The 23,726-nt window shown below is 42.0% G+C and overlaps 1 protein-coding gene across 1 annotated transcript in view; it reads left to right on the forward strand.

The window, feature by feature from the left end:
• The window catches only part of ASCC3 (activating signal cointegrator 1 complex subunit 3), an 887,461-nt gene that overhangs the window by 88,231 nt on the left and 775,504 nt on the right, over nt 1-23,726 (forward strand). Inside the window, exons 5-7 of the mRNA XM_069726311.1 lie at nt 7,514-7,721; nt 8,928-9,066; nt 9,159-9,284. Of these exons, the coding sequence (XP_069582412.1) occupies nt 7,514-7,721; nt 8,928-9,066; nt 9,159-9,284 (473 nt within the window). The remainder of the gene's footprint in view (nt 1-7,513; nt 7,722-8,927; nt 9,067-9,158; nt 9,285-23,726) is intronic.

A 23,726-nucleotide genomic window follows, 5' to 3' on the forward strand; every position in this document is an offset into this window, starting at 1 on the left:
TGTGGGAGTGCCCGATCACACAATGTGGGACTGACCGATCACACAATGTGGGAGTGCCCGATCACACAATGTGGGAGTGCCCGATCACACAATGTGGGACTGACCGATCACACAATGTGGGAGTGCCCGATCACACAATGTGGGAGTGCCCGATCACACAATGTGGGAGTGCCCGATCACACAATGTGGGAGTGCCCGCTGACACAATGTGGGATTGCCCGATCACACAATGTGGGAGTGCCCGATCACACAATGTGGGAGTGCCCGATCACACAATGTGGGAGTGCCCGATCACACAATGTGGGAGTGCCCGATCACACAATGTGGGAGTGCCCGATCACACAATGTGGGAGTGCCCGATCACACAATGTGGGAGTGCCCGATCACACAATGTGGGAGTGCCCGATCACACAGTGTGGGACTGCCCGATCGCACAATGTGGAACTGCCCGATCCCACAATGTGGGAGTGCCCGATCCCACAATGTGGGAGTGCCCGATCACACAATGTGGGAGTGCCCGATCACACAATGTGGGAGTGCCCGATCACACAATGTGGGAGTGCCCGATCACACAGTGTGGGAGTGCCCGATCACACAGTGTGGGAGTGCCCGATCACACAATGTGGGACTGACCGATCACACAATGTGGGAGTGCCCGATCACACAATGTGGGATTGCCCGATCACACAATGTGGGAGTGCCCGATCACACAATGTGGGAGTGCCCGATCACACAATGTGGGAGTGCCCCATCACACAGTGTGGGACTGACCGATCACACAATGTGGGAGTGCCCGATCACACAATGTGGGAGTGCCCGATCACACAATGTGGGATTGCCCGATCACACAATGTGGGAGTGCCCGATCACACAATGTGGGAGTGCCCGCTGACACAATGTGGGATTGCCCGATCACACAATGTGGGAGTGCCCGATCACACAATGTGGGAGTGCCCGATCACACAATGTGGGAGTGCCCGATCACACAATGTGGGAGTGCCCGATCACACAATGTGGGAGTGCCCGATCACACAATGTGGGAGTGCCCGATCACACAATGTGGGAGTGCCCGATCACACAATGTGGGAGTGCCCGATCACACAATGTGGGAGTGCCCGATCACACAATGTGGGAGTGCCCGATCACACAATGTGGGAGTGCCCGATCACACAATGTGGGAGTGCCCGATCACACAATGTGGGAGTGCCCGATCACACAATGTGGGAGTGCCCGATCACACAATGTGGGAGTGCCCGATCACACAATGTGGGAGTGCCCGATCACACAATGTGGGAGTGCCCGATCACACAATGTGGGAGTGCCTGCTCACACAATGTGGGAGTGCCCGATCACACAATGTGGGAGTGCCCGATCACATAATGTGGGAGTGCCTGCTCACACAATGTGGGAGTGCCCGATCACACAATGTGGGAGTGCCCGATCACATAATGTGGGAGTGCCTGCTCACACAATGTGGGTCTGTAATTTTTGCATCAGAATTTGTATGCCAAAACCAGGACTGTCTCCAAAACTCAGAACAGGTATCAATGTCTCAATTATTGTTTTTCTTTGTTGTTCCATTCCTGGTTATGGCATACAAACACTGATGCAAAAATATTGACTCAGTAGATCACCATGATGTTACTAAAAATACATATTTATAAAAATACCAACACCAATCTTACCTCCATGTGGTGGTAGACACCAGTCCTGCTGAATATATAAGAGATTACATTGCAGTTATAGATATTGATTTACAGCTGATGTTCGTTCACTTTTCCTATCTTTTCTGCCTAGACCAGACTGACATGACAACTTCTTTTCAGCCACAACTCATCTGCAGAGTTTACAACAAAGACACATTTTACTTCTCACACATCCAGCACCATCAACATCTGTTCCAAAACTCATCATCCTGCTGACACCCCAATATGATGGCATATTTGTTCCTGTTACTGGACCTACTGTGTGGCCGTAAAATGCCTCCCTTTTTCCTTCTAGAAGGTAAAAATTGCCCCTAGAAAATATTAATGCCCTGTAGAAAACGGTGCCCACATTTTTCCCCATACAAAATAATAATCCCGCCCCCCATGTGCTACTTTAACATACACAATTTTCCTGAGTGTCTATAACAATAAGTGCCCACTCGGCATTTAATGTCTCCTGAATCACCCCCTGTACAGTAGCAAGGTCTTCTGAATCCCCTTCTTATACATTAGTAATGTCCCCTGTGTTCATCCATGCACAGTATTAACGTCCCAAGTTTCCCCCCTACAGATCGTAGATACACAGTATGATGTCTGTCACTGTAGTCCCCACACTGATTTATGGTCTCACATTAGTCACCAAAATGTATGATGGCCCCCACAGAAGCTCACACACTGTTTGATAGTTCCAACAATACTCCCCATACTGTATTATGACCTCCACAGTAGCCCCCAACCTGTATGATGGCCCCTACATTATATGATACCCCCCACAGTAGCACCAACACACTGTATGATCACCCCCACACCGTATGAAGGCCCCCACAGTAGCCCTTACACAGAATGATGTGCCCCATAATAGCCCTCACTCTGTATAATTGTGCCCACAGTAGCCACCACACTGTATGATGGCCCTCTTTGTCGCCTCTACACTGTATGATGACCTCCACACCACTTGGTAGGGAAGATGTACAGCAACAGATCCAGAGAGGTAAGTGTTAAAAGCACTATTTATAAAAAAAAATTTATTTGTATGATGTTAGTAAAAATTCCCTGGGAATGCACCAGACTGATGCGTTTTGAATTGCTTGTTCATAGTCATAGTATGATATACCTTACAATGACTAAGAACAATTAGGTTGTAACGCGTCAGTCTGGTGCATTCCCAGGGAAGTGCAACTTCTACTAACATCATATTAAAAAATGTTGAAAAAGGAAAAAAAATTTTTTTTTTTTCAATAAATAGTTTTTAACACTTACCTCTCCGTGTCTGTTGCTGGAGATCTTCTCTACCAAGTTGTCTTCATTTCCTGCTGCCGACACAGGCTCTCATGTCCTTACGCTACGGGGGGGACTTCAGTTTATGGGTGAGCTAGATAACCATTTTTTCTATGTGAATAACCCCCACACAGTATGATACATCCACACTGTATGATGCAACCCTTAGTAGCCCTCACTCTGTATGATGGCCCCTAGAAACACCCCACTATGTCCAATGCCACTCTTAGTAGCCCTAACACTGTATAATGTTCCACTAATTAGTCCCCACTCTGTATTATGGCCCATTTAGTAGCCCTCACTCTGTATAATGTCCCCCCAGTAGCCCCAACACTGTATGATGGCCTCACTCTATATGATGGCCTTTGCTCAGTAGACCCCACACAGTTTTTGAATCACTTAGCAGCTTCCACGATGTATAATGGCCCCTTAGTAAGCCACGACTGTGTATGATGGCCCCCTTAGTAGACCCCACTCTGTATGATAGCTCCCCTAGTAGCCTCCACGCTGTATAATGGCCAAGTTAGCAGCTCCTATGTTATATGATGGCCCCTTCAGTAGCACACACAATATTAAAATAAACATCATATACTCGCCTAACCCTGGGGAGTCCAATGGCAGATAGTGGGAAGGCACAGTCGGACAGACATGGTAATGTAATAGTGCCACCAAGGCACCCGCTGGACATCAGTGCCTCAGCGAGATGAAGTCATCACGTTGCTTTGCCCAGGACTTGCTGTTCTGCAGGTCTGTGGTCTAAAGAGACCTGTGGCCTACAAAACATCCTAGTTCTCTACAGCAGAGTTTATCAGTATTCGCAGTCTGCACTTCAAGGTGGCCAGTCCGAGTCAGTGATCCGGGGTGACCACTCCACTCCAATTCCCCCACATAGTTACACTACTGCTTCGAGGGAACAGTGTTTGCCTTACAGCCTCTTTGTGCACCCATACAATTAATCAGCACTCCTGGCCAGCACAAAGAACCTGGTTACATCCTGCCTAGAAATAAGAAAAACATTCTGTATAATATGTATAGTCTATATTTTGACCACAATATGCACGGTCACATCCCACGTCAAGGTTCTTCACTGTCTTGTGAGTCCCTTCTCTAAAATCAACAACAAAACACAGTAAAAGATCTAATAGTATGGGCGTCGCTAAAAGCCAGACGCTGTGCACTACATCTATGTGACTGGTGCCCTACATGCCTTATAATTCCATGAATTGCTAGTTGTGTGTGATGGTTGCACGTGTGCTGCTCTCACCTTTACCGTGGGGCTGCTGCATTCTGCAGTGTAGTTGTATTAGGTGTAAAACAAACTTTTGCTGTGATAAAGTGTGGATGTTCCATCTCTAATTACTATTTGTACTTCCATATAGTAGATAAAACGGCACTAAGTTTTCTGTCTGACCTCACAAGTAATCTTCTGGATGAATTGGAAAAAAATCAGACTCTGTCCAAGATCTTGCAGAAAGTCTTCCATAAAGAGTTGAAGCTGTTTTAGATGCAAAATGGGGACTAACCCTTTATTGATGCCTGTGGGTTTAGAATAGGATGTCCGAAAAGCTCCCGTAGGGGTAATGTATATGTGTCCAGAGTGTGTATGGATATGGACAGTGAAAAATTGCTGTGCACAAAGGTTGGGGCATCGTACTATGTAAAGGAAACGGTTTCTGCTGCATGGATTTCAGCCTTTGATTTGGCAGAGAACTATTCCTGAAGGCTACGTGAAGTTAGCTTAGTTTTAGTGTGGCCAGATGATCAATCAGATGTGCTTTGTCTGCCTTTCTGAAATCACCGCAGTGTAATGGATGAAGCTGCTTTGCATTTGGATTACGGTTACGGAAACCTGTTTCCTTCTGCCAACTCGTGTCAACAATCAATCTGAAGCTATCAGGGCTACAGTATATCATGTCCTCTTGATTTCCCATTAGGATGCCTTTCTACCCATTGCCGTCAGTTATCCTTTGTCTTAATAAAGCTGTCGTCTTTCCGTTTTACCCTTCAGGCGGAGATTCACTACCTCCTTTGCACTAATTTGATCGTACATTCTCTTCTTCCTTCTGCCATTCTTCTGACTCACCTTTCCTCAGCCTTTCAATCTTTCTTACTTTATTTTGTTCTTGGCCTCTCGAGTTCTTGTCATGTTTCTTTCACATCTCTAGCCCTTTATTCACATTGCTAAAGAAAGGTGAATTGTTTGTATTGCTTCTAAATGTATTTCCAAGGCTAGCCCTGTACAGTCTGTAATTATCAGAAAGCAATTCTACAGTTTACCGTAATTGATGCCAGAGTGCGAGAAGGTTGTGCCACGCTGACCTGCAAATGGGAGGAACGCTTTACTCTCTTGCTCTCATATTTGTTCTCCGGTGACTCTACTCTTTGACTTCTGCTTGTCCATGAACTATGTTGTATCTTTCCTGGTTCTATTCTTCATAAAAAGCTGTTGTACAAGGCTGTGCTTGGCTCTTTTTCCCCCGTTCCTGCGCACTACCTTCTAATGTTGCACCTTCTAGCTGCCTCTTCGTTCTCATTGCTCTCCGCCCAAGCAAAGGTTATTTTCAGTGATCTTCACCTGTTGTTTTTCTCCATGCGTTCATGAGCGAGTGCAATACCAGTTGTTGTTTTCATCTTTCTGCCATATAGCTTCATTTATTGTTTTACCTTTTACATGGCAGAAATATATGACCAATGGTGTTCTACGCACATATGACTAATTAGTAATTGTTTGGTGGAAATTTGGAAACGTACATTCGAAACACATTTCCAAAGTGAATGCTAGAAGAGCAATAATACAAAAATTTTAAGAAAAAATGTCCCCAAATTGTTTATTTTATATCATATTTATAGGTCTATATTTATACTATCATATCTTTTTTTTCTTTGAAATATAAGCACTAAAACATACGGTACTTGTTTGGAGAGATGACAGGTTCTATCTAAAGATTACCTGAAATGTGGTTAAAAAACAAAACTGACCAGAACTTTAATGCTTTCTTTTTTTAGTAATTTAAGAGCCCTCTGTTCCCTGCAATTGCCACACTCAGTGCTCAAACAAATGTCCCTAGATCTCGGTCCAATCACAGACCACAATGCATGGTTTCCCCACCAGACCATGACAGTTTCATATATTTGTATGACATTGCCAGGCCTGGGTCGTACATTGTGGTCTGTGATTGGGCCGAGATCCAAGTCTGCATGGAAAGTGTTATTAATGAATAAACTGACAATTGGGCCTCCTTCATGACCCAGTATCGCACCTGCACACAATGACAGGTTTTGTGTTCATGGCTCCGGCAGTGTCCCAGTGTGCAGGACTGAGAACTCCATTCAGGCAGCGCTCCAAAGTGAGTGTGGTCAATTGACATAACGGTAGTTGAGGAGGCTTGTAATTTAGGTGGCGGAATGGTGCACTGAGCCCTTGGCCATGCCAAGCTCCCTAATTTGCTTATCTAATAAAACGGTTTTTATATAAAGTCTACACTACAAGTATGAGTAGGAATGTGTTGATGGTTTGATTTGAGTTTTCGGGGTGACAGTCTCCCTGTAAGCTCCTGAATGGTTATGAGATGAGAGGTCACTGTAGATGTATCTACTATATAATTGTCTAAGGGTCACTTCCATCTTTGTCTGTCCTTCTGTCTGTCCTTTTTTCTGTCACGGATATTCATTATTAGAGAAATCAAGTTACACTAGGATATAACCTGTAAAAAAGCTGAAGTCAAAAAAACATATATAACACTCAGCATCATATACCTAGTTACATGTAAAAACAATGAATTGCCAGCAGTAGACGCATATGATATGGCCAGTGCTACTGGTGGCTATATGCATAGTAAAAAAGGAACAATCTCACCAGTTCCAAGGTGTAGGCAAAGGAGCACCGGATTGCCTCTAGTCAGGGGATGATCCGGAAAAGAAGAGACGACAGTCCCTATGTCGATCCCTATGGGGCTATCAGTGAGCTTTGGGAATAGCTCACTGGGCAATATACTACGTGACTGGGCAATATACTACGTGGTTGGGCAATATACTACGTGACTGGGCAATATACTACGTGGCTGGGCAATATACTACGTGGCTGGGCAATATACTATGTGACTGGGCAAAATACTATGTGGCTGGGCAATATACTACGTCTCTGGGCAATATACTACGTGGCTGGGCAATATACTACGTGGCTGGGCAATATACTACGTGGCTGGGCAATATACTATGTGACTGGGCAATATACTATGTGGCTGGGCAATATACTACGTCTCTGGGCAATATACTACGTGGCTGGGCAATATACTACGTCACTGGGCAATATACTACGTGGGCTGTGCAATATACTACGTGGACATGCATATTCTAGAATACCCGATGCGTTAGAATCGGGCCACCATCTAGTGAATGTATAACTAGGCAGGTTAAAGCTCAATAAAGTTCAGTGTCGGCCAATTTTTTAATCTAAAAATGACATTTAGTCTCCATTGTTTAATATTATTTTCCACAGTTTACTGAGTGTGTGTATTTTTGTTTGTTAGAATTCCGCAAAAAAAATGCTACTGATGGCGGAAAACCCAACTATGGCTGTCAAGTCACTGTCCAGTCTGAACAGGAAAAGCAGCTCATGAGGCAGTATCGGCGAGAAGAAAAACGCCACGCCAAGCGAGAAAAACGAGTCGGCGAGGAAGGAGAGATTTCTGGTGAAGGACTAATAGGCTTTGATCCGAAGGAACTGCGGATGCAAAGGTAATAAATGCCAAAAGCTGAAAAATGTTTCAGCTGTAATTGGTACTTCAATGTATCCTAATCATTTATTTTCTTTAAGTTCAGCTTTTGGAGATTAAATGATTTCAACTTCAGGTCACGTCTTAGCACAAGTATAGAATATTTTTTTCTTCTCTATGAAAACCTAATTTTCCCGGATAAGGAAGCAGTGATCTGCTTAATTAGAATCTGCTTGGTCGCTTTCACGCGGTTTAGAAATGCAGATTAAGGAGGTAAGCTATCTTCCTTAGGTGCTCTGTACACACCACTAGTTTAAGATTTATGAAGTCGGTACTAAATGCATTGAAACTATCTGTTTTTCCTCTGGAGATTAATGGTTGCTATTTTCTATGTTGTCATCTTGAAATATAGGGAAAAAAGGGAAAGCAAATAAGGCGTTGCATTGCTGCAGTGAAAGGAAAAAAAAAAACCTAGCCTTGTTGGCTTTTTAAATATTGAGCCCATAAAACGTGTGATCTCTACATTGTTACGTGGCGGAGAGTGGGGACCACAGCACTGTAAATAAGAACGTCTCCCGCGGTTATTGAGTTGCCGATGCCTACAAATTCTACCTATAATTTGCTGCAATCGGTATTGGGAGAGCGTCTTTATACTCGCTTGCTGACCTCTTTGTCTTAAAGCAGGCGAATTGCTAAATTGACTGTGACACTGACACCAGCCTGCTGCATAAACTTCCACCTCTTCCCTGTGCTTGATCTTGTTAGGGTCACTCCAGAGACCTCATTCTATGCAAAAATATACTTCTGCCTTAATATCATTCCGCAGCTTCACGTCTCATTGTGAATCTCTGAATATCCTGGAGTGTGCCCCGCAGCTATAAATGGTCACATAATAGGGTTTGCAGGCTCACATTGCACTGTGTTTGGTCTTTTCTACCTTTTCAGATGTATTCTCATTTGAGCAAAATTGTAACTCGGTGCAGAAAAATCTGTTTATTATCAGGCCACAGTAACATAGATGAAATCTGTGTGTCTTGCAGGTGCAGAAAAATGTTCTTTTTCTTCTAAAGGCTTATTTTTATTCCAGCACACATTTTCTGTACTTCCATGTGTACTTTCATTTTTTTTTTCATATATATATCATAATCTTTTATTCATTGTTCCAGACCCAGCAATAGTTTGTCTTGATCACAATTCCTTTATTCTTGTTCTTTTTTTTTTCCTACAGGGAACAGGCACTTTTGAATGCCCGGATTGTGCCCATTCTGGGTAGAGAAAGGGACTATGGTGAAAGATTTGTGTTTCCACATGTTTATGACTCGTATGCTGAAGCCATGAAAACGTCTGCGTTTGTCGGTGGAGCAAAGGTATGCTTACAGCTCCTGTATCTTTTTTTTTTTCTACCTCAATGCGTAAAAAATCTATTTGACTAATGGTATGATATATTTTCTATTTCTAGCTGCTTTTGCCAGAAGGCATCCAAAGAGAAAACAACAAAATGTATGAAGAAGTTAAGATCCCCGTCACTGAACCAATGCCTATTGGTTTGGAAGAGAAACCAATCTTCATTAAAGACCTAGATGAGGTTTGTGTGGTTATTTCCATTATTATTATTATCTGCAGATAAAATTCAGTTGGGTTTGACACCATGATACTCCTAATTAGCAATATTTATTTCACAGCCGCCTTTTCATAAATGTTACTAGTACATTCTAAGATACTAGTGTGGTCCACTCTTCATGACCCCTTCTATTTAGCAGAGAAAATACAAGCCTTTGGTCCGTTTTATGCTCATTGCTAGGTATGTCTATAGTCTAGGTCCCAAATCATGTTGTATGATGGATTAAACTAAGGCTATGTTGACACTGATTGTCTGCAATGAGTTTGTGGAGTTTTCCCTGAATCCCCTGAACAAGCATGATTCAACGGAACCCCCACCGGTGCCACCGACTTCATTACTCATACTGAGTTCAAATTAATAGTTTGTGTATTTTTTTTTTAAGTGTCTACTCTGATGGGCATTGAAACTTGGTAGACCACATTTCTGTGCCCATCGGAACACATGCAGAAAAAAAGCCCACAGAGTTTAATTGAACTACATTCCTGTTATTTCATGGCTCCATTGGGGATTCAGCTAAATCCGATTAGAAGGGGGACTGAGTCAAAACTCCCAAAGACACTGTGTGACCTGGGTATAAGAAGAACAGATGTAACAAGTGCCATCTTGACAGAAAGCATGCTACTGTGTTTAAACATCTGTACACTAATTGTATAGGGCAACATCTCATCATACAAGTACGGTGTAGCATGTCACGACTGTTAAATTCTCTTATTCTACACAAAAATAGTGTGTTTCCTAATCATGGTTGCCAGCAAAAATTTAGGGCTTTTGAAATCATTTATGCAACTCATTAGCTGCTGCGCTTTGTTCTGGGCCTGTTGTGCTTGCTCTGGGCCAATTGCACTTGCTATGGGACTGTTTCGCTTGCTATGGGCCTGTTTCGCTTGCTCTGGGCTTGTTTCCCTTGCTCTGGGCCTGTTGCACTTGCTCTGGGCCTGTTTTGCTTGCTCTATGCCTGTTTTGCTTGCTCTGGGCCTGTTGCGCTTGCTCTCAGCCTGTTGTGCTTGCTCTGGGCCTGTTGGGCTTGCTCTGGGCCTGTTGCGCTTGCTCTGGGCCTGTTTTGCTTGCTCTGGGCTTGTTTCCCTTGCTCTGGGCCTTTTACACTTGCTATGGGCCTGTTGCGCTTGCTCTGGGCCTGTTGCGCTTGCTCTGGGCCTGTTGCGCTTGCTCTGGGCCTGTTGCGCTTGCTCTGGGCCTGTTGCGCTTGCTCTGGGCCTGTTGCGCTTGCACTGGGCCTGTTGCGTTTGCACTGGGCCTGTTTTGCTTGCTCTTGATCTGTTTTGCTTGCTCTGGGCCTGTTGCGCTTGCTCTGGGCCTGCTGCGCTTGCACTGGGTCTGTTGCTCTTGCACTGGGCCTGTTGCGCTTGCACTGGGCCTGTTGCGCTTGCGCTAGGCCTGTTGCGCTTGCACTCGGCCTGTTGCGCTTGCACTCGGCCTGTTGCGCTTGCTCTGAGCCTGTTGCGCTTGCTCTGGGCCTGTTGCGCTTGCTCTGGGCCTGTTGCGCTTGCTCTGGGTCTGTTGCGCTTGCTCTGGGCCTGTTGCGCTTGCACTAGGCCTGTTGCGCTTGCACTAGGCCTGTTGCGCTTGCACTAGGCCTGTTGCGCTTGCACTAGGCCTGTTGCGCTTGCACTCGGCCTGTTGCGCTTGCTCTGAGCCTGTTGTGCTTGCTCCCACAGAATGATATATGACATGCACATTACTGCAGCAGTAACATACTGTAGGTGTATAGTAAAATGTCATTAATAAATATGTATTTAATCTGCTGGTAACACTTTGGTGCCAGACACAACCTGAGCATCTCTGGAGTCCATGCCTTTATAGGTCAGACCAGTTTTGGCAGTATATGGGAGACTTATAGAATATTAGGCAGGAGGAGTATATGTAACAAAATAAAATAAAATGGGGCGCTGACAAGCTGTCTCGTGCTGCTGACATAGGTATCACAACTCACATTTTGGGAAAGACAGAAATATTTTTTATTTCTTTGTGTTTTTTTTAGTACAATAGCCTTTTTTCCCTTTTAATATAATCTTCCCAAAAACTCTTCCCTGAAAAATGTATGATGCCCTCGTGGGTATGAATGGGACTGTAAATAAAGTAGTCTACGCCTGCGGGTTCATTAAACAATAGTATGCACAATGGTTTTCTCCATTCTGAAAAAAATGAAACTAAATAGAATAAATAAATAAACAAGAATATTTTAGGTTTAATAGTTATTAAACCTAAATTGTTTCTGTTTAATCTTTTTTATTCTATGAATAATAGAAAGTTCTATATATACATTGTGTAAAGATTCAGCACTGTGCTTTTTGCCTTCCTCATTCACATGCTTTACTAAAATGTCCTTGAGCTTGAAAATGACAGTATAGGACTGCATGTGAGCCGGCTAAACATCTGCAAGAGCCTTTTCTCGGTCAGATTTCCGCTACGGAATTCAATTGCAAAGTACTGATTAGGAGCAGAGAATAGAATATCATACATGGACAGGAGATTGCCTAGCACTTTTCCCAAGCACCCTGAAATTGCTTTGTGTGTGCAAGAAATCTGCTCATACACAGACGTCAAAGCAAATGAGTAGGGTAGTGCAGTCTTCTCCATAATACGGCTTTTAAGATGTCTCGGGAGGCCTGTTGGTATTCCTGCTGACCCACATTCTCGCCATCATTTAAACCCAATCTAAAAGGGTAAGCTTGGCCTGTCTGTCTCGCTATCTGCCACCCTTCCTGAGCCTGTAAGGTAGGTTTATTGCGTTCAGTATGTTATTATGGGCTTGTTATGATATTTTCCAGTTCTTCTTACATATTTGTCGTTGTTGGGCATCATGTCACCTAACTGCTCTGATTGGCACACACCGACTCATCACACAGTGCTCTCCAGAAATTGGATGTCAACCATTTCTTAGGAGTTTTACGCCATCTCCGCCAACTTTTTGAGAAATGTAACGTAACAAAAGTAGAGTAGCTTATGACACAAACGTGCTGCTGTTCTCTTTTGATGCTGGCACACGGAAGCCTTTACATTTGACACCTCTTACTCCAGCGAGACTCTTCATCAAGATTAGCGTGCAGTTCGCCATGCTTGATGAATCGGTAACCTAATGTTTAGGCAACTTACTGCTCCCACTGAATATATCAGTCATTAGAAACATGATTTAGTCAAATATTTTAGATTATTTTATTAGTAATATTTCATAAATAAATACATGTCACTCAAGTTTGATAATTTGAGCCAATCTGAAGCATAAATCTCATTTACGGAACCTGTTGAATGTATTAAAATTTACAGGAGAGGTTCATAGATCGTAAGCCCTTAATTGTACGTTACCAGCTGGAGGCCGACTTTCACAATGCTTACCAATATGATGAGGATAAGACCAGAGAGGGGCTTTGTGTATAAGTTTTGGCATTCCACAAGGATGCCTTCTCTATGTATTAGGCATTAGTGTATGCAACCCTATTTATATTCCCTAATGAGCCATGAGTTTTTAGATATTTCAGTATGTCATTAACAGTGCTATAGGACAGCGATCCCCAACCTGTGGCTTGCGAGTCTATTATTTATGGCTCGCGGTTGTCTGCCAGTATGGTGCTTTAGCACTAGGTCTAGATAACAGCAATGAATAGAACATTACCCGATGGTGTCTTGTGAGTGTCCCTGCACAGAAGAGCAGATCTGATATGTATATACTAGTCTCGGGGGTTCAGAGATAAATTCGGTATAGTAATCTGGAGATAGGATGATACGGCCAGATAGAGGGGGTGCTTGAAGCTGGGCATGGTAGGAGAGCATGATGGGAGAATACTGAATCTGGGTACGGTGGGAACCCCTGAATGTAAGAATACTACTTGTCCTGATACTGGTAGTGGGGGTTCTGTGCGTCGCTGCTTTGATGGGAGCAGGATGTCACTACTCCAGGGAAAGAGGTCTGGATGTGGGTTGTAACCCTCTCTTGGAGCTGAATATGGGTCTCCAGATTACAAAGATTGTGGATCACTGCTATGCTAATTGTTTAAGAAATGCTTTTATTTGATTGGTTGTTCCCATTTCAGTACAATACTACATCTCTTTTAGGGGCTTCAGTGAGTTGGTAGCTTTAGACTACGTTCACATGGTCCACTGAACTGATCCGACCAGTCAATTCTGCAAAATGCAGATGTGACTTTCTCTATGTGCATATACATGTAACGGATGGGTGCAAGGGTTGCTTAATGTTTACATTGATTGAAGTGTGCAAAATAGCCCAACATTGGGTCCTTGTAAATATAGTCCATGTGGATTAATATATAGGCCAACATTGGGTCCTTGTGAACTATAGTCCAAGTGGATTAATACAGAGCCCAACATAATAATAATAATAATAATAATAATTTTATAGTGGATTACTATATAGAGCAGCATTGAGTCCTTGTGAAATCTATTCCGTGTGAATTAGTAGACAGGCTAACATTGGGTCTGTGTGAAATCTATCCCATGTGAATTTATACATAGGCCAATATTAGGTCTGTGTGCTATACATTCTTCACACTGTTAAGCAGATCATGCAAACTTTAGCCTGCAGCCCATACTTACAATGTTAGACACGCTAATAACCCAACAAGTGTTTAGTAGTACAGTCTATTTTTTCATAAGACTGTTTACTTGATTGGGAAACCAGTGGAATACGGTAACTATTAGTGGTGCAGAGGTTGGCAAATCTCCTGGGCTCTATAGCAGGAATGTAAGACCTATAATGGCATTAATACATAGCTCATTTAGGAATGCAAGGGGTAACATTTCTCCTTGTGGAGAGTGATGTGCTTGGTATGCCAGTGTGAGGAGGCTTCTAGGCCATGCAATGCTTCTCTGGGAAATGTTCATACTTTACTCAGTTGACATTTCTCTCTGCCATGGCCCCTCAGCAAATTCGATCCCATGAACTGCTAATGCTTAGGCTATTTTCACATCCCAGAAATGTTCTGACATGTACGCCAATGTGTGCCAAAGATTGTTCATCTTTTATAGTGTGAGTCAATGGGCGCCATATGTAACTACATGTAACTCTTCTGCCTATACACCAAAGGTGAAGACCAACAAAGCAAGATGTATATTTACTGCACAGAATCACCTGCTTAGCCTAAGTTCATTCTTGCTTTGGAGCCACCAAAGTTTCGTCACAAGTTCCATTTTTTTTATCTAAAGGAAAATTCAACATCATGCACTATTTTTTCAGTAAAAATTAAGCCCACCCTAATGGAAACCCAACAAAACTCATTACAATAAATGACGTCTGTCTGATGCCATGGGTCAAATCCACATCCTTCTTGAGTGTCATTTTTCTATACCAATGACTAAAGAGAATATCGCGGTTCCGAACACCAGTGTGATCTCAGTCTTAGTGTGTGGCCTTTTTATTGCCTTTAGAGTGGAAAACTTTCTGCCTGCATTTAACTTTCTTAAAAAAATATCATTACAAAATGTATCAAAATTTCAGTAGAACCCTTGTAGAGCTGCGCAAAACCAACTGTGTCTAATAAATGAATTAGGAGCTTTGGAAGTACTTATGTGTGCATACTGTTTGATACCGGGATTAGTATTTATTGTGTCCTATTGATATGACTTGACTGTTGGCATGATTGTTTTTCTTTTTCCTCTTACCTTGGCAATTAATTTTCAACATTATGAAATTCTCTATTTGGTTTGCTGTTCTCTAGGATAGTGCACTTTTAACCATGGTGATTAATCCCATTAAGGTTTATAAACTAGGACGTGTCACAGAATTCTGCTGCCTGTGATGCCAGCTGAAGTGGTGCCTGCATACCTCAAAAGATAAATGGGGGAATTGCACTCTGACTGCACACTAAATTGAGAATCCTAATCCAAAGGTTATTAGGTTTAAGGCTGAAGTCATTTTTTCCATAATTAATATTAATGCATAGGCAATGTCCACGGCTTAGTGCTGTACACACAAATATTTTTGGCGAATCTGGTACCTGATGTGTACTATATGTGACTCTTTATACCGATGCAAAATATTTCATGACACTTTACTTAAGGGGCATTTACACTGCAAGATTATTGTGAATGAGCATGGTTGAAAACGCCGGTTTCACGATTATCTTGCTGTGTAAACAGGATGCCGATCACCCAATGAATGAGTAAAAGTCTCGTCGTTCATCCTGTGAAATGATCTGTTGTGCAGCGAGAACAGTGACAACCTATGTGTTCTTGAGGTCTACATAAAAAGACATAGGGAGCGATTCATTAAGACTCGTGTAGCGCACATCAGTCTTAATGAAGCGCTCAGTGGAGTACCCTGACCTGATTCATTAAACAACATGGCCGCCTGATGAATCGGTTGTGTCTGGTACACAGCATCTGCAGCCACCAGAAATGTAAGTTATGCTACTATAGTGGCGTAGTGTAGGATGAATTTTATGGGCGAGCAAGACCACACGCCACCTATGCTACTCCCATATTGACGTTCCTGGCCAAGTCTGGCTTGTAAACACCAAAAATCGCAACATTTTTGTGCTAAGTTGTGCAAAAATTCTACAATTTATTAAGGTTTTTACTTCATATTTAGCGAGTCGTCTCTATAGTATGATGACACATCATTGCAGATTTTTTTTTAAATTATATTTTCTTTAAAAAAATAAAGAAATAGATGATAGAAAATATGCATGTATTGACGTATAAAATGTTTTGCCATGCAAGGCCTTTCCACTAAAGTTCATGTAGCCAGCAAATGTATTGTCATAATAATTTGTATGGTCATAATAAAAGACATAGAAGTTTACTATAAAAGAAATTCTAAGGAGGAAAGTGTCTTGTTGTGGAAAACACAAAGTTCCCATGCGATGTTCCCCTCGGAATTTATGTATGCAAGTATCATTTTCACAGAAGGAAAGGACAGGTTCTACAGTGCTACTTATTGGAAGTAGAAATGCTAAAACTTCTATCTTAAGTTCCAAGGCAGCATTGCATGTCTGTAAGTCTCCCTAAGCTAACGTGGAGCCCTCCACAAATAGAAACTTTACCACTCAGACCCATGTTAATGCCTTTTTACCTAACAAACCAGTTCTCCTACTTTGGCTTCAAGTCCTGAGTCATGTAGCAAAGTTCTTTAAAGAGAACCTGTTCGCCCCCGGAAGAAGAATAGGCGAAACGCGAGTCGGGATGAGACGCAGTATTGATAAACCTTTCAGGTAGTAATATCATGTGACTATGCACTTTATTTTATGACAGTAGCACAGCACTATGCACATAGACACGTTATTTAGTTGTATTCATGGTTGGTGATTGTGGTTAACAGATTTCTACTATGTTGAACCATTTTGGTTTGATGAATGGCACTTTGCCTTAATTATGATTACTACTATTTGCTTCCCATTATCACCACATGATCACACTATTCTGTGTCTAATTAATTTTATGCCTTTTGGTGTGTCTTTCTGCTGATGGTCGTTAGTTGTTCCTTGAGGCATCCATTATATGTGAGTGATAAGATTTTATGTATATTTATTTGAAATAAACGTTATTGATTTTTTGTTATTCACTTCATGTGCCTTTATTGGTTCTAAGCAATATGGTTGACCTTGGGTATTTTGGTTTTTTTGAGGACTAATATGTATACATGTGTGCCCTCCGCTCCGCTAATGACCTCAGGTTAGCATCCTCAATAATCAGAACCTCCCACTCCCGTCTCCAAGACTTTACACGTGCTGCGCCGATTCTTTGGAATGCACTACCTAGGTTAATACGATTAATCCCCAATCCCCACAGTTTTAAGCGTGCCCTAAAAACTCATTTGTTCAGACTGGCCTACCGCCTCAATGCATTAACCTAACGATCCCTGTGTGGCTTGTTTATAATAAAAAAAAAAAAAAAAAAAAGGTTCCTCGCATCATGTTCTCATACACTTTATGCAGTATTAACCCTCTGTGTCTGTACTGCTACATACTTAGGCAGGTAACTGGTTCATGCAGCTTTACATGAACACCTGAGCCTTACACTATAGCTGGTCCGAATAACTAAAGCAATTGTTACCATCCACCTCTCGTGTCTCCCCTTTTCCCCATAGTTTGTAAGCTTGCGAGCAGGGCCCTCACTCCTCCTGGTATCTGTTTTGAACTGTATTTCTGTTATGCTGTAATGTCTATTGTCTGTACAAGTCCCCTCTATAATTTGTAAAGCGCTGCGGAATATGTTGGCGCTATATAAATAAAAATTATTATTATTATTATTATTATGTGTGGCTGCAGGGAGAAAATTAAGTTGTATTCTTCCAGCAGCCCACTCTCTTCCTGTCATCTGGGCAGGACAAGTGATCGTGAGCGCTGACTGCTTTCTTTCAAGCGAATCTGTCAGTAAGATTCACCCGCTCTCCAAACCACATATATGAGCTTGTAGATTTTTGAAATGTAAAGCCATCAATACTTTTATATCTTCTATCTGTTGCTACATTCACATGAGATTAGCCTTTAAATTCAAATGTAAATGAGACTTTAAGTGCTTTGGGTGTGACAGAGCACTCCCGGAGCCTCTGTCTCTTGAGGTTGTTTCCCTGCCCACCACCAGCATCTTTAGTATGATAAATAGTTCACTGCTTGAATTCCTTGCCTGGAGCCTGATCTCAATCAGACAGTAAGCTAACGAGGCTGGTACTAGGTGGAGAAACTGCATTGGGAGCCAGAGGCTCTGTAAGTGCTCTCTCATGGCCATAGCACTTAATGTCTCATTTACATGCAAATTAAACCACTAATTTCTTGAGAAAGCAGCAACAGGTTGAAAGGTAAATCCATTGGCACCTTTATATCTTCTAAGACCTGCATGGGGGTTCAAGGGTATGTGCACACGTTGCGGATTCCATTACGGATTTTTCCGCGCAGATTCTGCAAAATCCACAGGTAAACCGCCCTGCGGTTTACCTGCAGATTTACCGCGGATTTCCTGCGGATTCCAATTATGGAACAGGTGTAAAACGCTGTGGAATCCGCACATAGAATTGACATGCTGCGGAAAATAAACCACAGCGTTTCCGCACATAATTTTCCGCAGCATGTGCACTGCGGATTTGGTTTTCCATAGGTTTACTTGGCACTGTACACTGCATGGAAAACTGCTGCAGTCCGCAGCTAAATCCGCAACGTGTGCACAGACCCTTAAAGTGTTGGTATTGACTTTTAGGCTTTTTGTAGGTTTGCACTGGAGATCCTGCTCTCGCTTTCTTTTATGAGGCTACTTGCATATATGTACAACAACAAAAGTCATGAATGAGCTGTTGAGAATTCTGAAGTCTGAAAGACAACGGAACATTCTGGAGAGATCTTATCCATTCGATTTAGGGGATTGAGCTCGTTATGAAATCAACATGGAGCTAAGAAGTTACAATTTCCGTTCATTTTATACATTTCTGTTCTTGTTTTGTAAAAATGTATCTTCTTTGTAATATTGCCAGTCCGTAAAGCTTGCTACCATAAGCTCTTAGCGTTGAACCCTCTGACTCCAGCCATATAGGAATTCCATCCTTTCTTGCCACGTCTTTTTTAATATACTTACAAGTGTTTCATTGACTGCTTTTAAGCAGGTTGACTTTGCATATGGCAGAAAAAAAAAATCACTCCTGAGAATCACTATCCCTGATAAATGGCTCAAGCTTTTTACCTAAAGTGGGTTCTTGAGGTAGGATTTATTTCTTTGCTACATGCCATTTTCATTTCCTTTTACTTACAGTACATAATTAATGACCAAAATAAAAAGTGGATTTCTCCGCTTAATGCATAGGAATTATTATAAAATCAATAAAGCTCTTTCTTTCAGTAATGTTTTGTTGCTTTTATAATTTTACCAAGTAAGCATGGCCGGGTGAAGTTAGACACATTAGTGCATAAATTACCATGTTTATGCCGTTCGATGGAAAGCTTAGCAGTTAATAGAAATATGCTTCTGTGGCCATAATTGTCCCCCAGAGCTGCAGAAATGCTTCTGCACTTATCATCTCCTGTTACTTGCCATAGGACAATTAGTTGACTTTTGACTTGTTTGTTTTTGAGAAGCCATAAAGAATAGCACAAACCATTGGTTCCTGTTGTGAAGTTGGACAGCAAGAATTAAGCCTTTGAATCGTCTGAAAACCCTATATTAAGGGTCACCAATCTAACCCAAGAAGAGGTGCGAAACCGGCTAAATAAGATTAAAATAGATAAATCTCCGGGTCCGGATGGCATACACCCACGAGTACTAAGAGAACTAAGTAATGTAATAGATAAACCATTATTTCTTATTTTTAGTGACTCTATAGCGACAGGGTCTGTTCCGCAGGACTGGCGCATAGCAAATGTGGTGCCAATATTCAAAAAGGGCTCTAAAAGTGAACCTGGAAATTATAGGCCAGTAAGTCTAACCTCTATTGTTGGTAAAATATTTGAAGGGTTTCTGAGGGATGTTATTCTGGATTATCTCAATGAGAATAACTGTTTAACTCCATATCAGCATGGGTTTATGAGAAATCGCTCCTGTCAAACCAATCTAATCAGTTTTTATGAAGAGGTAAGCTATAGGCTGGACCACGGTGAGTCATTGGACGTGGTATATCTCGATTTTTCCAAAGCGTTTGATTCCGTGCCGCACAAGAGGTTGGTACACAAAATGAGAATGCTTGGTCTGGGGGAAAATGTGTGTAAATGGGTTAGTAACTGGCTTAGTGATAGAAAGCAGAGGGTGGTTATAAATGGTATAGTCTCTAACTGGGTCGCTGTGACCAGTGGGGTACCGCAGGGGTCAGTATTGGGATCTGTTCTCTTCAACATATTCATTAATGATCTGGTAGAAGGTTTACACACTAAAATATCAATATTTGCAGATGATACAAAACTATGTAAAGCAGTTAATACAAGAGAAGATAGTATTCTGCTACAGATGGATCTGGATAAGTTGGAAACTTGGGCTGAAAGGTGGCAGATGAGGTTTAACAATGATAAATGTAAGGTTATACACATGGGAAGAGGGAATCAATATCACCATTACACACTGAACGGGAAACCACTGGGTAAATCTGACAGGGAGAAGGACTTGGGGATCCTAGTTAATGATAAACTTACCTGGAGCAGCCAGTGCCAGGCAGCAGCTGCCAAGGCAAACAGGATCATGGGGTGCATTAAAAGAGGTCTGGATACACATGATGAGAGCATTATACTGCCTCTGTACAAATCCCTAGTTAGACCGCACATGGAGTACTGTGTCCAGTTTTGGGCACCGGTGCTCAGGAAGGATATAATGGAACTAGAGAGAGTACAAAGGAGGGCAACAAAATTAATAAAGGGGATGGGAGAACTACAATACCCAGATAGATTAGCGAAATTAGGATTATTTAGTCTAGAAAAAAGACGACTGAGGGGCGATCTAATAACCATGTATAAGTATATAAGGGGACAATACAAATATCTCGCTGAGGATCTGTTTATACCAAGGAAGGTGACGGGCACAAGGGGGCATTCTTTGCGTCTGGAGGAGAGAAGGTTTTTCCACCAACATAGAAGAGGATTCTTTACTGTTAGGGCAGTGAGAATCTGGAATTGCTTGCCTGAGGAGGTGGTGATGGCGAACTCAGTCGAGGGGTTCAAGAGAGGCCTGGATGTCTTCCTGGAGCAGAACAATATTGTATCATACAATTATTAGGTTCTGTAGAAGGACGTAGATCTGGGTATTTATTATAATGGAATATAGGCTGAACTGGATGGACAAATGTCTTTTTTCGGCCTTACTAACTATGTTACTATGTTACTATGTATGTCTATTACTTAAAGCTGAAAGTCTTCTAGGAATTGTTCCTTGCAGCCGAATCACACGGCATTTAAGTGGAAAGCTATCATATGTATGGAAAGAGTCAGTTTCAGCCATGAATGGAGAAATAATAATCTCTAAATCATTTTAGTCTCGGATATTGTTTTAGGCAAATTTTCCGGTTGTCAACTTTTTTTTTTTTATATATTCCCTCCACACCAACCTATCAAATATTCATAGCTGTAACAGTATCTAGAACATCTATATTTCTCAGTTTGTGGCTAGAAATTCTTCTTTATTTTCACTACATACATAGTACGTTATAAGTAGTTTTATTAGCTAGGGAAATGGTCTTGCCTTTATTTAGAAAAAAAAAAAAAAAAAGCGCGTGTGCGTATTTATACACATGGGAATAGGATCCCTCCTCTGGACACAGAGAAATAAAACATAAGGGTTGTAAAACTAGAAGGAAAATGTTCTTCCCCACAGACTACAGCATGTTAATCTTAATTTCTGCTCTAAGTATTTGAGACATCTCATGTGTTGAAAGCTCATATTGAAATTCTTCTTTTGCCCCTCATCGGCGCAGTAAAACAAGCAACAACCTGTCTCGAGGAGTTAAAGAAGATCTATGCACAGTGTGTGCGCGTGTATGTGTGCGTAAGCATTGTTGTGAGTACCGATTACTGACAGACTGTGTAGGAACAAGCATGCTCCTTTTTAAAATGGGATTGGTAATTCCATTTTCAATATATTTCCAGACGGCATAACAGAGGTACTATATTTACTAAAACAGACAGACAGACATGCATGTCTGCTAAAAACATTTAGCAGGAAAAAGGAAAATAATCATGTTCCTCTGGTGTTGACCTACAACCCACAGCTTGAGGTATTGAGAAAAGCTGGTAAAAAAAACTTTACCATATCCTAAACAAGCATCACCTTCTAAAAACAATACAGGCAATCTCCTAATTTAAGAAATATCATGATCCGAAGTTCAGTGCCCTCTGGTACACCAAGAGGAACTTATCCTCGCAATGTGAAGTAACTGTAAAGTTCAGGGTTCGTACTGGACACCTAGTGTGTGGTGCTGACCTCCGAACACGGACTTCTCCTGGAATTTTGTTTTACAAGTCGGGAGTCTGAGAGAGATAGTTCTTGTTCAAGTTCAGATACAGTTCTGGTACCCGAATCGAACTTTAGACTAAAGTTCGATCGGGTACTAGAACAGGAACTTCTTCAAGTCCACTCATCCCTAGTAGAGACCAAAGACAGGATACAGATGCACAATACACTGTAGGACTATAATATTCCCGGGACATTCACATGTTCCTCTTCCAATGTGGTGTACTTAATTCTGTGCACTATATGTCGTATTGGGGTTTCTATGTTGGAGATGCATGACAGAAACTGAGAGCAAAGATGAGATCTCATCATCACAAATACAGACAAAAAAACATTTAAAAGGCAGCTGCGTTGACTTATTCACGGTTCTGCGTGTGAGATGTGGGAAGGACTCTGAGATGTGGTTTTTTTTTTCTGGAGAGAGAGAGTTGGACTTGTAACTAAACGGGTGAACCTACTGCTGTACAAACTGTTTTTTGTTTTACCCTTGTGCCGGAAAATGTCTGCTTTACTTTGTCTGGAGACCCCTGGAGTTTATGAACTGAATAAACCTTGGCTTGTTTGGACCAGTAACATTGCCTGTGTGTATCCTAATGGCTACCAAGAACACTGATTGCCTACACCCTGTTACAAAAATGGAGTGGCAATGCCAATATTCCAACCTCCAGTCCATTCATTTTCTAATGGGCTGCTGGAAAAAGCAGAGCTCAGCACTCCACAACCCCATAGGGAGTAAATGGAGCACAGGTCACATATGCAAACTGCCTCTCCATTCTAATTAATAAATAAAAGTTCCCCAATCTCTTGGTTGGTGGAGGTCCCAGCAGTCAGACTTTTACTCATCAATAAGTTATCACCTATCCTGTGAATATGTGATAACTTGTCCCCACCAGAGAACCAGGGTCCTTTTAACTACGTTGGTAAAGAAACTACCTTTTTAGAAATGAACCAGCACTTCTACATCACACTTACTTGTAGGAGGCCTGCTTGGTTATTTTTGTGCAGAAGCCAGAAGTACCCTTTTAATTAGCAGTTTTTCAGTAAAAACAAAATATCCTAGAACTTAGACCAGTTGGATCAAATATGATTGTGGGATATTCAGACCAGTTCTGTTAAATAAGAAAAGGATGTGCATGCACACGGATACACTACTTGTCACGGGTTTACCGCAACAGAGAGGAGCCAGAAGACCGCAGCGTCTGATTTCTCCTGTTCCTGCACTGATTAGAAGCACTTCCTGTTAAATGGTGTAAGGTATTTTCGCAATGCAAGGGTTAAACTGCTCAGTTGAGAGCTCCTGGATGCTTTCCTTCATTTAGGCTCAGCTCAGCTGTTCACTGTTAGTCACTCCCATCTCCTATATAATCTTGACCCTGGCTAGCACTCATTGTCAGAGTTAGCTTATGCTGCATGGCTGGAGGAGGTTGTTGGTGTTTATTATTGGAGAAGCTTTTGGTGGATTTATCTTTATTATTATTATTATTATTATTATTTATATAGCACCATTAATTCCATGGTGCT

Source organism: Ranitomeya imitator, chromosome 5 (genome assembly GCF_032444005.1).
Source record: "Ranitomeya imitator isolate aRanImi1 chromosome 5, aRanImi1.pri, whole genome shotgun sequence".
Classification (NCBI taxonomy): Eukaryota; Metazoa; Chordata; class Amphibia; order Anura; family Dendrobatidae; genus Ranitomeya; species Ranitomeya imitator.